This window comes from Scyliorhinus torazame, chromosome 4 (genome assembly GCF_047496885.1).
Source record: "Scyliorhinus torazame isolate Kashiwa2021f chromosome 4, sScyTor2.1, whole genome shotgun sequence".
Classification (NCBI taxonomy): domain Eukaryota; kingdom Metazoa; phylum Chordata; class Chondrichthyes; order Carcharhiniformes; family Scyliorhinidae; genus Scyliorhinus; species Scyliorhinus torazame.
This window is the reverse complement of record NC_092710.1, coordinates 33,606,584-33,623,177: the sequence shown is the minus strand read 5'-3', so window position 1 is coordinate 33,623,177 and position 16,594 is coordinate 33,606,584. Positions and strand designations below refer to the sequence as shown.

Genomic DNA, 16,594 nt, shown 5'->3' with positions numbered 1-16,594 from the left:
TGATCAGCCTTAATGCACCCTTTCAAGCAAATGGGATTCCTTCAAATATGTGATTGTAGTAAAATTTGTAATATTGTGAACTTTATTAAATATTGTTCAGTGTACTTGTAAGTCCATATGTTGCACGTAATACAATCATGTTAAATATACTTTGTCATGTCGCGTTGAGGACATTCCTTCCAATACTTTTCAAAGCTAACCAATACCTTTTATTCCTGTCAAAATTACAATTCTCCTCCTGCTTTGGTGTAAAATTTGACAGACTTCTGCCTGTTCCATTTAATGTGCATTCGAGAGCAAAGCAAACTCCTTCGCCCGCTGACAAATAAATTATACAACATTTTGCAGTTGTATTTCAGTATTCGACCTGTGCATTAATAAACAAATATTCCGTTGGACCCTATTTTGTATTCTGCCGGTTGGCATGTTCACTTTAAGCAATGTGTCCCGATTGCAGCATTAGCCTAAGAGAAAAACAAACTCCGATGTTGCAATCTGTTTGTTCATTGACTGTAAGTAATCGGAATGTCGAGGGGGACTGTACGACTGGAGATTTCCCTTCCCTCTCAGGTGCCAATCAAAGCAAAAGCTCCGACCATAAAACAAACCTCACGCACCAGTCACGGCAAAGTCTAATTGTTTGGCGGAGAAGATGGGGTCTCCAGTACTGGACAAAGTAAAATCGATTTACTATCCGATTCTTGCAACTATTGGCGTTCCTGGTAAATGATTGTGAACCGACATTAATTGCAGAAATCATGATTAATTGTGTTGCTCTTTGTACTACCTACCTGGGGGGAAAAGCATATGCAGGCAATATTATTTCTGTATTTAGCGCACGGTTGTCGTTTGTGCTATCTGGTCAGCCTCAACATACCCTGGCAGGAAATGTGGGATTTCCTTCAATTATGTGATCTTAGTAAAACTTGCCATGTTGTTATCTCCACTCAAGGTTGTTCAGAATCCTTGTAAGTTCACATGATACAATCATGTTAGATATACATTTGTTTGAATTATGGACACATTATATTTTGCTCCTCTGCGGTTGAGATGGCAAGTTGGCATTGGTCGTTATATCCTTTGAGGAACTGGTGCTGTAGTTCCCGTGGTGAATAGACCTTCACGATACGGGGACGGGCAAATAATTTCAATATCTTGAAACAGACGTTATGACAGAAAATAATTGAGGCGAAGATTAGGATTATGTGTGGCTTTGGGAGGAAATTGAATGTGATTACGTTTACGAAGACCAATGAGCTGGTTATTCGTGCTGGTAGAGCGTGCTTCGCAATAATTCTCCTGCCAATAATCTGCCTTGTTGCGGTGCATAGGGCAGATTCTATTGATGGAACACACTCCCGCCACTGTGCACCACGAGAAGGTTGTGTGCACGGTGGCATGATTTAGCATACGAGAATGTGTTGATTTATTTTACAGTTTCTGCCCGAGATTGTATTGATGTATATTACAGCTACTTTTGATGCACTTATCCAGTGGGATGCAGAATTCATATCAACCTATTGTCTCGATACAGCTTATGTAGAGATGACTACTGACGCCTGAAGCTAGGGCATTCAACTCAGAACATGCCGATTTATTTGTACTCATGTCACTGGCCAGGCCAGCATTTGTTGTGCATCTCTAACTGCCCTTGAGAATGAGCTGGCTTCATGAACCATTGCACTCCCAGACGTGTAGGTGCATCCAAAATTCTGTTGAGCAGGGAGTTCCACGATTTTAACGCAGCCACAATGAAGTGGCGACAGCATATTTCTAAATCAGAATGGCGAGTCATTTGGAGGGCAATCTTCAGGTTCTGGTGTTCCCAGGTATCTGCTGCCTTTGACGTTCTAGATGGTTGAGATCGTGGGTTTGGGAGGCGATGCCTAAGGGTCTTTGGTGCATTCTATCCATAAAGCATTATTTGGTAATCGGGAATGTAAATGAATACTAATTTAGCATTGCAAACAACAGAGTCAGTAGTTTCACTTCTATTTCGGCCAATTTATTACATATCATCATGCAGGAAAGGTCGGATAAAGTGGCATTTTCCAGTAAGGTTCATGGCATATGTTTCGTTATCATTCTGATCAACTCAAATTCATTTGTATGTAAAACTCTGAGCGTATCGTCGTCTTTACTAGCCCTTTCAAAGATAATTTCTCATTTATTATCTCGCGTGCTAGATTTCACAATCACGATTCTGCTAACCGTAACTGTTTGCCGCAATAACTCGTGGTTAAATATTTGGGAACGGGATTGTATCTTTTTTTGCTGAGCTAATTGATGCTTATTGTTTGTATGCCAAGGAGGTTTACAGCTCTGAGCGAAACATGAAGCCTGTAAAGAGATAACAAGTTCACCTTTCATTCTAATCTTTTTCTGTGTAACACTTCTGATTTTTCCCCTCACTGAACCATCTGGATAATTTAATAGAACGCTGTGCTGAATATTCTGATCAAAACATTCAACGAGAAATAGCGTCCACGTGGTTGGATTAAATGTTGAGACTATTAGCATTGTTCAGGTTAATTTCTTCTTTTATATCCATTAGCAACATTACCACTTTAACTGTTACTTCTGACCACAGCTTACAATTCTCAGCAGCATGTTTCAATTGCCAAGACGTAGGTTGTTTAAATGACGCATATCAACCTCACCCTTTCCAGCACGAGCGGAAGATGTAGCAGTCAGCAGTAAGTAAATGATAACCACACTACATTATATTAATGATGCCAGTTTATTGTCGATAGTTGGTTGTTGGTACATCGAGGAACATATATCTGAATACACTAGATTGTCGCGTGAAAATGATTTCTCTGCTGATACCGTCTCAAATCTAGATGCACTCCTCAAGAGCGTTTAATCTTGTACAGGACGACTTCCGGGTGCGGCTATGCAGAGCTAGGTCGCATATTCGGTAGCTCCCGCTTGGAACGGACTTTTGGGCTCTTTTACAGGGCCCCCACGGCATTTGTTTGACATTTCCCGGTGTGGGAAGAAGGCTGCAGCATTCCCCTGATGGTGTCCCCCAGGAATGTTATGTCTTTTGGCTACCAGACCCAGCAGAAACAGTAAAAGATTTGGCTTGAGCTGCAGCAATAGACAAAGGCCTCTTACAGCATGCAGACGGGAGAAGGGCAAGCTTAAAGCTGCAATCTGACTTGACTCTATCAAAGGTGAATTCTAGCAGCAGAGGGAACAACTGTGAAAAGATCTACCAAGGCCATTGAAGAAGCAGGGACGAGGCTTCCGGTGGCGGCCATGGAGGAGTAGGTCGCGCATTCGGCAGCTCCCGCCTGGAACAGACTCTCAGACCTTTTTCAGGAGTTTCCATAGACTTTTTGGGGCAGACTGGTGAAGCGAACACTGCCAAAAGAGGAGCCCCAACTGAACTTTTTTTTGACGCAACCCATGGGGAAGGGAAGAGAGAGGTCCCCCTCCAACTTCTATGAAACGGACCATAAGTGTAACGGCCAAAGGAGCGGCACTGGAGCAACGGGAGAAGCGAGGGAAAGAAAACAAAATGGCAGCGGCCAGGGACAAAAGGGAGATGCAGGAGTTCATCAAGTGCTGCTTCGAGGAGCAGCGCGAGGAGATGTGCAAGGAGATATTGGCGCCTATGCTTTCGGCAATTGAAGGACTCGGGATCACCCAGAAGGCCCACGAAGCTAAGATCCGGGAGGTACAGAAAAGAGTCAGTCAGAACGAGGACGAGCTCGTGGGCCTGACGGTGAGAGTGGAGCAGAACGAGGCGCGACACAAGAGGTGGGCGGGAAGACTCGAAGACCTGGAGAACAGGTCGAGGAGAAAGAATCTGCGAATCCTGGGTCTCCCTGAGGGAGTGGAGGGGGCTGATGCCGGGGCATACGCGAGCACGATGCTCGAGGCGATGATGGGCACGAAGGCCCCTTTGAGGCCGCTGGAGTTGGACGGGGCACATCGGGTGCTGGCGAAGAAGCCCCAGGCAAATGAGCCGCCAAGGGCGATGGTGGTTCGGTTCCACCGGTTCACGGACAGAGAGTGGGTCCTGAGATGGGCCAAGAAGGAGCGGAGCAGTAAGTGGGACAATGCAGAGATCCGAATATATCCGGACTGGAGCACGGAGGTTGCAAAGTGGAGAGCGGGTTTCAACCGGGCCAAAGCGGCGTTGTACCGGAAAGAAGTGAAATTCGGAATGCTGCAGCCAGCGCGACTGTGGGTCACATACAAGGGCCAACACTATTACTTCGAAACGCCTGAAGAGGAGTGGACCTTTGTACAAGCCGAAAAGTTGGACTAAAACTGAGGGTTTGTGAGGGTGGGGGTGATGTTTTGGGGTTTGATGTGTGATGGTTGTTGTACATAGGGGGTTAATCACACGCAGGAAATGTTACATGGGCTGGGGGAGAGAGACAAGGCCGCGACAGGAGCTGCGCCACAGGGGGTGGAGCGGGCTTTGGAAAGGCGGGAAGGGGAACAAAGGAATGCATATGGATTGGGAGACTCCCATGCGGGGAGGTCAATGGGACGGCGGGGGAAGCCGGGGTCAGCAGGCATCAGCTGACTTACGGGAGTGACATGGGGGGAGCAAAAAAGCTAGACAGGGGTCTAGCGGGGGGGGGGGGGGGAGGGGAGGGGGGGAGGGGGGGGAAAGGGTTGCTGCTGTATTGGCCGAAAGGGAATGGGACACAGAAGAGGTGGTCGGGACGGGGGTCCTCCCTCTGGGGGACTGGAGGGTGAGGGAGGCGTGGACACGGGACTGGCCCAGAAAAGGAGATGGCTAGTCGGCGGGGCGTGGGGGGAGGGGGGGGGGGTGAGAGCCCCTCCAATCCGGCTGATAACATGGAATGTGAGGGGCCTGAATGGGCCGGTGAAGAGGGCTCGAGTGTTCGCGCACTTAAAGGGACTGAAGGCGGACGTGGCCATGCTCCAAGAGACACACCTGAAGGTGGCGGACCAGGTCAGGCTAAGAAAGGGATGGGTAGGACAGGTATTCCACTCGGGACTGGACGCGAAGAATAGAGGGGTGGCAATATTGGTGGGAAAGCGGGTGTCATTCGAGGCCAAGACTATTGTAGCGGACAATGGAGGGCGATATGTAATGGTGAGCGGTAGGCTGCAAGGGATGTGGGTGGTGTTGGTAAACGTATACGCCCCGAACTGGGATGATGCAGGATTCATGAAGCGCATGTTGGGGCGCATTCCGGACCTGGAGATAGGAGGCCTGATAATGAGAGGGGACTTCAATACAGTGTTGGATCCAGCACTGGACCGCTCCAGATCAAGGACTGGAAAGAGGCCGGCGGCGGCCAAGGCACTTAGGGGGTTTATGGATCAGATGGGGGGAGTGGACCCATGACGGTTTGCAAGGCTGCAGGCCAGGGAATTTTCTTTCTTCTCCCATGTACACAAAGCCTACTCCCGGATAGATTTCTTTGTTCTGGGTAGGGCGCTCATCCCGAGGGTGGAGGGGACGGAGTATTCGGCTATAGCCGTTTCGGACCATGCCCCGCACTGGGTGGAACTGGAGCTGGGAGAGGAGAGGGACCAACGCCCGTTGTGGCGGCTGGATGTGGGACTGCTGGCGGATGAGGTGGTGTGTGGGAAGGTGAGGGGGTGTATCGAAAGGTACTTGGAGGCCAACGACAATGGGGAGGTGCGGGTGGGAGTGGTATGGGAGGCGTTGAAGGCGGTGGTCAGGGGAGAGCTAGTTTCCATTAGGGCTCATAGGGAGAAGACAGAGGGTATGGAAAGGGAGAGGTTAGTGGGGGAGATTTTGAGAGTGGACAGGAGATACGCAGAGGCCCCGGAGGAAAGATTACTTGGGGAAAGACGACGGCTCCAGACGGAGTTTGACCTGTTGACCACAGGGAAGGTGGAGGCACAGTGGAGGAAAGGGCAGGGGGCGACCTACGAGTATGGGGAAAAGGCTAGTCAGATGCTGGCACACCAGCTCCGTAAGAGGATGGCAGCGAGGGAAATAGGGGGAGTCAAAGATGGAAGGGGAGCCACGGTTCGGAGTGCGACGAAAATAAACGAGGTATTCAAGGCCTTTTATGAAGAGCTGTACAGATCCCAGCCCCCAGCGGGGGAAGAGGGGATGAGACGATTCCTAGATCAGCTGAGATTCCCGAGGGTGGAGGAGCAAGAGGTGGCTGGTTTGGGGGCACCAATTGGGTTGGAGGAGCTTAGCAAGAGTTTGGGGAGCATGCAGGCGGGGAAGGCCCCGGGCCCGGATGGATTCCCGGTGGAGTTCTACAGGAAGTATGCAGACCTGTTGGCCCGCTACTGGTGAGGACCTTTAATGAGGCAAGAGAGGAGGGGACCCTGTCCCCGACAATGTCGGAAGCGACAATTTCTTTGATCCTAAAGAGGGACAAGGACCCACTGCAATGTGGATCGTACAGGCCGATCTCGCTCCTCAATGTGGATGCAAAGTTGCTGGCAAAAGTGCTGGCCACGAGGATCGAGGACTGTGTCCCGGGGGTAATCCACGAGGACCAGACGGGATTTGTAAAGGGCAGGCAACTAAACACCAATGTGCGGTGGCTCTTAAACGTGATAATGATGCCATTGGAGGAGGGAGAGGCGGAGATAGTGGCAGCTATGGACGCGGAGAAGGCCTTTGACCGAGTAGAGTGGGAGTACCTCTGGGAGGTGCTGCAGAGGTTTGGGTTCGGGGTAGGGTTTATCAATTGAGTTAAGCTCCTTTACAGAGCCCCGATGGCGAGTGTAGTGACGAACCGGCGGAGGTCGGAGTACTTTCGACTGTACCGAGGGACGAGGCAGGGGTGCCCCCTGTCCCCTCTGTTGTTCGCATTGGCGATCGAACCATTGGCCATGTCATTGAGGGAGTCTAATAAATGGAGGGGGTGGTCCGAGGGGAAGAAGAGCATCGGGTGTCACTATATGCGGATGACCTGTTGCTGTACGTGGCGGATCCAATGGAGGGGATGGTGGAGGTCATGCAGACTCTAAGGGAGTTTGGGGAGTTTTCGGGCTATAAGCTCATTGTAGGGAAGAGTGATCTCTTTGTATTACAGGCGGGGGACCAAGAAAGAGGGATAGGGGACCTACCGCTGAGGAGGGCGGAGGGGAGCTTTCGGTATCTGGGGATCCAGATAGCCAGGAGTTGGGGGACCCTACATAAACTGAATCTGACGAGGTTGGTGGAGCATATGGAGGAGGATTTCAAAAAATGGGACATGTTACCGCTCTCGCTGGCGGGTAGAGTGCAGTCGGTCAAAATGGTGGTCCTTCCGAGGTTTCTGTTTGTGTTTCAGTGCCTTCCCATCGTGATCACTAAGGCCTTTTTCAAGAGAGTAGGCAGGAGTATTATGGGGTTTGTGTGGGCGAATAAGACCCCGAGAGTAAGGAGAGGGTTCCTGGAATGCAGTAGGGACCGAGGAGGGTTGGCGCTGCCAAACCTGGGGAGCTACTACCGGGCAGCAAATGTGGCGATGATCCACAAGTGGGTTATGCAGGGAGAGGGGGCGGCATGGAAGAGGATGGAGACGGCGTCCTGTAAAGGAACGAGCCTGGGGGCGTTGGTGACGGCACCGCCGCCGCTCTCGCCGACAAAGTATACCATGAGCCCGGTGGTGGCGACAATGCTAAGGATCTGGGGCCAGTGGAGACGGCACTGGGGTGCACTGGGAGCATCGGTGTGGTCCCCGATCAGGGGTAACCACCGGTTTGTCCCGGGGAAGATGGACGGGGGGGGTTCCAGAGCTGGCATCGGGCGGGGATTGGAAGAATGGGGGACCTGTTCATCGACAGTACGTTTGTGAGACTAGGGGCACTGGAGGAGAAGTTCGAGTTACCCCTGGGAAATGCCTTTAGATGTATGCAGGTGAGGGCTTTTGTGAGGCGACAGGTGAGGGAATTCCCGTTGCTCCCGGCACAAGAAGTTCAAGATAGGGTGATCTCGGGTGTATGGGTCGGGGAGGGCAAGGTGTCAGAAATACACCAGGAGTTGAAGGAAGAGGGGGAAGTGCTGGTAGAAGAGTTGAAGGGTAAATGGGAGGAGAATCTGGGGGAGGAGATTGAGGAAGGTCTGTGGGCTGATGCCCTAGGTAGGGTTAATTCCTCCTCCTCATGTGCCAGGCTCAGCCTGATACAATTTAAGGTGGTCCACAGAGCGCACTTGACGGGGGCGAGGTTGATTAGGTTCTTTGGGGTAGAGGACAGAAGTGGAAGGTGCTCAGGGAGCCCGGCGAACCATATGCATATGTTTTGGTCATGCCCGGCACTGGAGGGGTTCTGGAGAGGAGTGGCGGGAGCAATATCTCAGGTGGTGAAAGTCCGGGTCAAGCCAAGCTGGGGGCTAGCTATATTTGGAGTAGTGGACGAACCGGGAGTGCAGGAGGCGAAAGAGGCCGGCATTCTGGCCTTTGCGTCCCTAGTAGCCCGGCGAAGGATCTTGCTAATGTGGAAGGAGGCGAAGCCCCCCAGCCTGGAGGCCTGGATAAATGATATGGCTGGGTTCATAAAGTTGGAGAGGATTAAGTTCGCCTTGAGAGAGTCTGCGCAGTGGTTCTACAGGCGGTGGCAACCGTTCCTAGACTATCTCGCGGAGCGTTAGAGGAAGGTCAGTCAGCAGCAGCAGCAACCTTGGGGGGGGGGGGAGGTGGTGGAGGGGACGTCCTGGGAGGGGGGAGAGGGGGGGGAAAGGGGGGACTGCCTGGGAGGGTGGATGAGCAAGAGATAACATGAAGGGCTGGGGAAACTGGCACGTACGGGTGAGGGCCAGTGTACAAAGCTGTGTAAATATATCATTTTGCCATGTATATATCTTGCTCTGCGCGATTTCTCATTTTTTTTTGTTACGAGGGGGGGGGGGGGGTGGGGTGCTTATTGTTTCTAAGGGAGAAAAATTGTGTTAAAAAACTTTAATAAATATATATTTTTTAAAAATCTTGTACAAATCTTGATAGTACTGCAGCTCTCAGTTCAGTACCGAACGCCGACAGCTGAGTTTTTAGCTAATTGTATTGGATATTGCCAATGATTAGGAGCAGTGGGCAATGCTGGGTGCATAGCTATTGCGTACAGAGCAGCTTCCCCTGGGACACTCAGTCGGAGTGGAGTAGAGGTGGGTGAAGCACGCACCTCTTTTGCGGCAGAAGTGTTGACGCAAATGCAGATTCCATGGACGTTCACGACAGAAAAACCGGTCACCTGGACCCATTCTGCTTCTGTTACGGGGCTCGTAGTGGCGTCACGTGGAACACAATCGATTCCAATGAAAAATGGTGCAGGATTCGCCGGTTTCGCAATTGACACCCAAAGGCTAACACCTGCAGCCGCATGTAAATAATTCTCCGCCCACAAACACCAACCCAGCCAACAAGATGGCAGCGAGGAGAGCAGTCCCGAAGTTTTTGGTGGATGACCCTGTACCCCAGCCTGGGAAGGAGGCGGCCAGCCACCACCGTTCGCTGTGCCTGGGTGCAGGTGGCAGAGGCCGTGAGCACCATGGGCAACACCATCGGCTGGGCCAGCAGTGCTGGACAAAACTGCACAATATCCTCAGGGTGGCCAGTAGGCAGCAGTGTACCCCATCCCACACACCCGTAGCCCTACCCCCCCTCTCTGACGGCAGCTGAATCCCCACCCTGGAGCACATGTGGCTACCCATACTGGCTGCCATGGCTGGGTGCTCTGGTCACAGAGGGCATCACCTCTGGCCCCCTCAGCTGCATGTGTCAGATTGTCTAACACTGTAGATTTATGTGTCCCTTTCCCCTGCTTCCACCCCCCCCCCCCAGGAGAAGGCCACGCACAACCAGGCACGGGAGAAGACAGGAGGGGGACAGTCAAACCTGCACCCTCTCACTGTGGCAGAGCTGAGGGCCCTGGGTATGGTTGGCAGTCCAGAGGGAAGGGAGGTGACCCAGGTGGAGCGTGACCACGGGCGAGGAAGTGAGATCCTGCTGAGTTGCGGTTCGCTGTGACACGTGTCAAACCACTCCATCACCACCCCCACACCAGCCTCATGCTCACCCCCACACCGTCCTCGCATCCACACGTTCTTGACCCCCTCACCACCGTCATGCCAACATAACCCTCATCCTCATCCACACCATCACCCACATCACACCTGCCACCACCTCCTCCACCCCCTCGCCCACCCCCACCATCCCCAGCCCACTATCTAGTCATGCGCCTTGGCTTCCGTTGCAGGACCTGCTGGAAATGGGGAGGGGTCATCTGGCATCCCCCACTCCCAGCCAGTGCCACAGCTGCAGATCCTTCATGAGCTGAGCAGTGACGAGTATTGCAGCTCGGACACCAGCCCTCCACCCAAGACTCAGGACATCCAGGTGTTTGGGTCAGTGGATGACACAAATCTCCCACCACAGCTGTCTCCAACAACCTCCACCTTTCCAGAGACACCCACCTCCCTTGGCCACTTTAGGGAAGAGGCTCCTGGAACACTCTCTAATGCGCACCACACAGCCGCTCCGGTACAGCAGATGAGGGAGGAACACCCGAGGGGTGGACGGTAGGAGGCAGGCTGACCCGAGGAACTACCTGCCATCCAGATGGGTCTCGGGCTTCTGGAATAGACAGTTCCATCGATTGTGGAGATGCTGTCCCAGAGCCAGTGACTACATGAGGGCGTGTCGGCAAGCATCCAGCACCTGCATACGTAGTTGGAGGAGTTCAACCACGTGCAGGAGCAGGATGTGGTCCGACCATGTGTGCCACCCAGGCCAACACTGCACGGGTGGCATCTGCGGTGGAAGCACAGGGGGTGACGTTTTCAACTATGGATAAACATGTCCAAGGCCTGGGCATTCTGTGCAGGTGCTGGCCGAGGCCCAGGACATGGTTGCCGCCTCACAGGTTACCATTTCCCAGAGGCACCTGGAACTCACAGCGGTGCTTCTGAGCTTTGCCCAGTCACAGGAGGACATGACTGGGAAAATCGGCGGCATTCCTCAAGCTCTGGCCAACGTGGTGTAGACAGAATGGTTTGTGGCCCAGTCCCAGTGGGAGAGAGTGCAGACATTGGCTGATGTTGCACAAATCACCAAGGTGGTGGCACAGTTGCTGTGTGGTGGGGCACAATCACAGTTGGTGATAGTCCACTTCCTGCGCTCCATGACCATGAGCATTCAGTCCTTGGCTGAGAGCAGAGCGGGCCTCCAGGACAGGGAGTGCCAGGTGGCGAGGGAGCCTCAGGGGATAGCTCCGCTTACACCTCAATCCCATGGAATAGACAGGAGGCATCGGGCACCCCGGGCGAGGAGGAGATGATGGGGCCTGTGCCGATAACTCCCACTGGGAAGGTGTCGGAACACTGCAGCACCTCGGACTCTCCCACGGACCTGATGGGTAGCGGGCAGAACAAGTGGCACCAAGCCAGCTGGGACACCCAAATAGCAGCCGCGCCATCCAGGCCCAGTCACCCCAGAGGACGCCTACCAACAGGGTTCTTAAATCACAGGACGGGAATCACAGCAGGCCGCCTGCACTCCTGCCTTTGGCGCTGGTCAATGGAGAATCCTATGATCTGTTAAGTTTATAGATCCTGGGTGGTACTCTCCATTGGCTGATGCCAAAATCACGAAACGTGATGAGGCGGAGAATAGGGCCCAACGCTAAAATCGTGGCGGGTGCTGATTTGACACAAATCGCAATTCTTCATCACCTCGTCAGCAGGGCAAATGTGGTCCATAACGCATGTACATTAAACACCATTTGCATGTTATTAGCAGGCCTGACCTGGTATTCTCCAGGGCCTCCATGGTTCTCTGCCTCCGATGGGCCGAGTTCCCGATGGCCAGGTTCACTTGTGCTCTTCAAAATCTTTGAAACCGGCGTCATGGCTGCTGAGGGAAAGAGAGGGGGGTACAGAAAGTGTCCAAAATCACCACAACTTGCTAAGAATTGTGCCACATGCCAGGGCCGGAGGTAGTAATGGGGGTGACCCGGAGTTGGGCTGTAGGGTCGCTGACAGCTCACTGTGAACTTAGGGCCATGGGTCATATGGGTATCCCCCAGGCCACCCCCTTTGGTGCCATGTGGCACCAGAATACCCATCAGCTGTATGAGCGCGCTCCAGCACAACCAGTGCCAACTTATTGGCTGTGATGAGTGTGTGTGGGGTTTTTAATGTATGTGCGGCTGAAGCTTGTCAGCCTCCCGAGGGTCAATTATGGACACAGCAGATTCTGCACTGGTTTCCATTGGAATGGCTTGCGGCCCACATGGTGCCGCTACTAGCCCCTCCACAGTTGCTGAATTGATCCAGGTTGGGCACCAGTTTTGCTGTCGTGAAAGTCCACAAATTCTGCATTGGCGTCAAAACGTCGTCGCAGAAAGGAATCATTCCGCCCCCTGCATTGTGTATCGCTTCGAGTATTGATGAGAGAATGTGTGAGCTAATTTGTTGAATGAAAGGGTGAATGAATGGGTGACTGAATTTGGTGAATGAATGGGTGTGTGACTGCATGCGTGAATTAGGTCAAGGAATAGGTGAGTAAAAGGACGAGAGAAATGATGAGTTACTGTGTAATTGGGTGAGGTAACAGGTAGATGAGTGTGCAGGTGGGTGAATTGGGCAGGTGGGTATTTGTGCGAGAGGGTTGGTGTGTTGGTGAATCAGGTGTGAGTGGGTAGGTGGGTGAATTGGGCAGGTGGGTATTTGTGCGAGAAGGTTGATGTGTTGGTGAATCAGGTGTGAGTGGGTAGGTGGGTGAGGGGCATTTGGGCGAGTGGCTAAGTTGGATTTGTGGGCGGGTGCCTGATGTAGGTGAGGTGACAGGTGCCTGAGGTGGTTCACTGGGTAAGTGCGTGGGTTTGTGGCTGAGATTCATGAGCAGCTTAGGGGGGTGAGTGTGAAGGCGATTGCATGTGGATTGGTAAGGCAAGTTGATATACGGCACTGTTTATGATAGGGTGGTAGGTCTGGACATCGTTTGGGAATGAAGATCCTGGAGAAGTCGTGACCAGTCGGGTGTGATAGTCCACTCAGGGCTATATTCATGTGACTCGGGTAATCGATGCATCTGATCAGATCAGGAGTGCCTATTCCAGGCGCGGAGTACCCGGGTTCGAATCCCAGCCCCGGGTCATTGTCCGTGTGGAGTTTACACATTTTCCGCGTGTCTATGTGGGTTTCACCCCCACAACCGATAGATGCGCACGGCAGGTGGATTGGCCACACTAAATTGACCGTTAATTGGAAAAAAACCAAAGTTGGTACTCCAAATTTATTTTTAAAAAAGGAACGCCTGTTCCCCAGGGAATCTTCCGGTCCGGTCAGGGTACAGAATTGGGTCCGATGGTAGTACTGCCCAATTCGGCAATTGATCAGTGTTCTGTGTATAGTTTGCTTAGGAAGCTGGTAATCGGCTGGTCGGAAGGATAGCACTTCTGAGGAATTACTGATAATCGGGTCTGATTAGGTTTTAATGCTTTGAAGATGTGTCAGTTGGATGTTTGGGTTGTAGGTAGTTCTGGGCGGAAAGTCCAAGAACCTTCGAGGAATTGAGTAAGCGGGAACAGGTGTTTGTGTAAGATTTGTTGAGCAGTTATTCAAGTGTAAGACTAAGTTTGAAGCTGGTTGTAATTTCCCGGGTTACTATCCTGGCAAGTACCATGAATATAGCAAAAGTCTCCAACTCTAGTGCAGGGTATGGAAACGGAGCGGCATGATTGCACCGTGGTTAGCAATGTTTCCACACAGCACCAGGGGCCCGGTTTCGATTCTCGGGTTGGGTGACTGGAGTTTGAACGTTCTCCCCGTGTCTGCGTAGGTTTCCTCCAGGTGCTACAGTTTCCTCCACAGTCCAAAGATGTGCAGGTTAGGTGGATTGGCCATGATCAATGCACACAATGACTGGGATGAGGCGGGGGATTGGGTCTAGCAGAATGCTGTTCCGGAATGTCAGTGCAGACTCGATGGGCTGCCTAATCTCGTCTCTGATGATCTGTAGGTGGCCGTAGTTTGGCGACTGTTTCCGCCTTATGTGTTCAGGAATCAGTCCAGAAGTCCTGAATGATCAAGTTGTGTGAGTGGGTGGGTGGGTGGGGGAGGGGAATGAAAAACATAGTTTTCCCCGGATAGCAATGAGTTTTGTGCAAATGGGTAATTGAGATTATTTGTTTTCCATCGCATGAATGGCTAATGCACTTCTTGGGGATATTTCATACATAACTTACAGGATTCCAATACACTAACACTGGGATGGTGATCGTATAGAATAGGTGGAAAAAAACGTTCTGAAGGTGGTGAAAATACACACCCAGTCTTTGAATTTGAGAATATGGGAACAGAATATAAAAGCAGCAAATTATGCTGTAACGATTTTGACAAATACAAGTTCGGCCTCAACTCAAATATTCTATTCAAGTCTGGGCACCGACACCTAGGAGCATCCCTAGCCTTGGAGATGAAGTAGAATGAAAAATGAAATAAAAATCGCTTATTGTCACAAGTAGGCTTCAAATGAAATTACTGTGAAAAACCCCTAGTCGCCACATTCTGGCGCCTGTTCGGGGAGGCTGCTACGGGAATTGAACCGTGCTGCTGGCCTACCTCGGTCTGCTTTAAAAGCTCGCTCTTCAGCCCTGTGCTAAACCAGCCCCTATAATAATTGCTTTATGGTCACAAGTAGGCTTCAATTAAGTTACTGTGAAAAGCCTCTAGTCACCACATTCCAGCGCCTGTTCGGGGAGGCTGATACAGGAATTGAACCCGGGCTGCTGGCATTGTTCGGCATTACGAGCCAGCTGTGCTAAGCCAGCCCCGGCAAAATGAGCCGGGACAGCTGACGTCGTTCCTCTGTATTAAATGGTTTAATGGTCTGTAATCCTGCGTTTCATGTTCATCCCATATTGTGACCGAGAAGTCTTCTTTTTCACATGTCCCACAATTATCCATTGTATATTTACGCCAACCATTCCATATTGCTCGTTCATTGGTCTCCATTTGTATGGCAAATATTTAATTATTCGAGGTCAAAATGTATCTCTGGTCGCAGTACTAGGTTACATTCCCTCAGTAATTTCAGCTTTCACCTTTCTAAGCATGGAGTGAAATGTATCTCTTGTTTCAATGTGACCACTGATTTTTATAAAATGCCTATTGTGTTCCTGCTGCTATAGAATGTCCTTGCATATTGATCCAATCGACTGGTTTCAAGGATGCATTGAATGATGTAGTTGACGTTCCAATGAAATATCTCTCATATTCGTTTTTATATATTGCAGTTAACTTCGTTGCAATGGTGATCCTGTCCCGTCGAAAGTGCGGCCTCTCTAAATGCGTGACTCGATACCTTGTGGCTATGGCAGCAACGGACCTTTTGGTTGTAGTCACTGATGTCATAATAAGATGCACCATTGGTATTTATTTCCCTGGTTCTTTCCTGAGCATCACCACAATTTGCCGTATTAATGCAGTTTTGCTCTTTGCTGTGACAGAAGCTTCAGTCTGGTTCACTGTGGCCTTCACCTTCGATCGATTTGTGGCAATCTGTTGTCAAAAGCTCAAAACCAAATATTGCACTGACAAAGTGGCGGCTGTTGTTCTTGGCGTGTTGAGTGCGCTGAGCCTCTTACAAAGCATCCCGTGGTACTTTGTATTTATCCCTGAGTATATAATCGCGGGTGTACCTCGAGGTTGTGCTATGAAACAGGCCTTTTATACTGATCCGACGTGGGGAACATTCGAAGTTATTCACCTTGTTTTAACCCCCTGTGTACCGTTCATCTTGATTTTGATGCTCAACGCTCTCACGGCGAGGCACATTTTGGTGGCAAGTCGTGTCCGCACGTCACTGAAGAGCCATAAAAGTGCAACGCCAAATAAGGATCCTGAAATAGGAAATGGAAAGAAATCCATTGTTTTACTCTTCAGTGTATCGGGCACATTCATACTTTTATGGAGCACAGAAGTCGGATATTTTATATCACTACATGTATCAGACAGTCAATATTTTGTGACCAGTGACCTCGAAGCAATCGGAGTAATGCTGCAGTTGCTTAGCACTTGTACCAACGCATGTATTTATGGTGTGACTCAGAGAAAATTTAGAGAAGAGCTGAGGAATGGGATAAAGTATCCATTGCAGCTAATTGCAAAATTATTAAAAGCATAGGTTCAGATATTGATTTCGCCATGCTGTTACTGGCGCTCAAAATCGGAAATGCAATATGTTGACTTTCAAGACAGAAACGGATGAAACACATACTAACGTTTCTAGTGCAAATCAACAATTAAATATCAAAAAATCCTGCGAGGTTCGTTTGACTTTACCTGCCATGTTCTAATTTAATCTGGTCTAAAATATATTCAGAGACTCGCATGAACAATTGACTTTTCCCTGTCTCACACACACAGTTCCCGTGGTAATGAATGACGGTTAACAACGTGCTCAGTACTTTACCGTTTTTAAAAATGAACACAGGCGAGGACATCATTCCTAACTTCGCGTCAAAAAAATTATTCAAAACAATAAAATTTTTAAAAACCTGATGTACACTGAATGATACCATTAGCACACATCTCTGAATCATAAAAATACACACTTACACATTGCATATTTCTATCAGCTCAATTTAAAAAACAAAAATTAAATTCAGATTGTTTTGAGCA

General features: G+C 50.5%; 1 protein-coding gene across 1 annotated transcript; it reads left to right on the top strand.

Moving 5' to 3' along the window:
• The first annotated feature begins 591 nt into the window (after nt 1–591).
• LOC140411579 (probable G-protein coupled receptor 139) lies at nt 592–16,254 on the top strand. The gene is made up of 2 exons (XM_072500656.1): nt 592–722; nt 15,208–16,254. The coding sequence occupies exons 1-2, from the start codon at nt 653–655 to the stop codon at nt 16,095–16,097; spliced, it is 960 nt and encodes a 319-aa protein (XP_072356757.1). The 5' UTR covers nt 592–652; the 3' UTR covers nt 16,098–16,254.
• Nucleotides 16,255–16,594: the final 340 nt, after the last annotated feature.

Excerpts from the sequence above, each read along its gene's own strand:
- LOC140411579 (XM_072500656.1), top strand. The coding sequence starts at position 653 with ATGGGGTCTCCAGTACTGGACAAAGTAAAATCGATTTACTATCCGATT. Across the intron at positions 723-15,207 it reads TGCAACTATTGGCGTTCCTG|TTAACTTCGTTGCAATGGTG; the intron begins GTAAATGATTGT and ends TATATATTGCAG.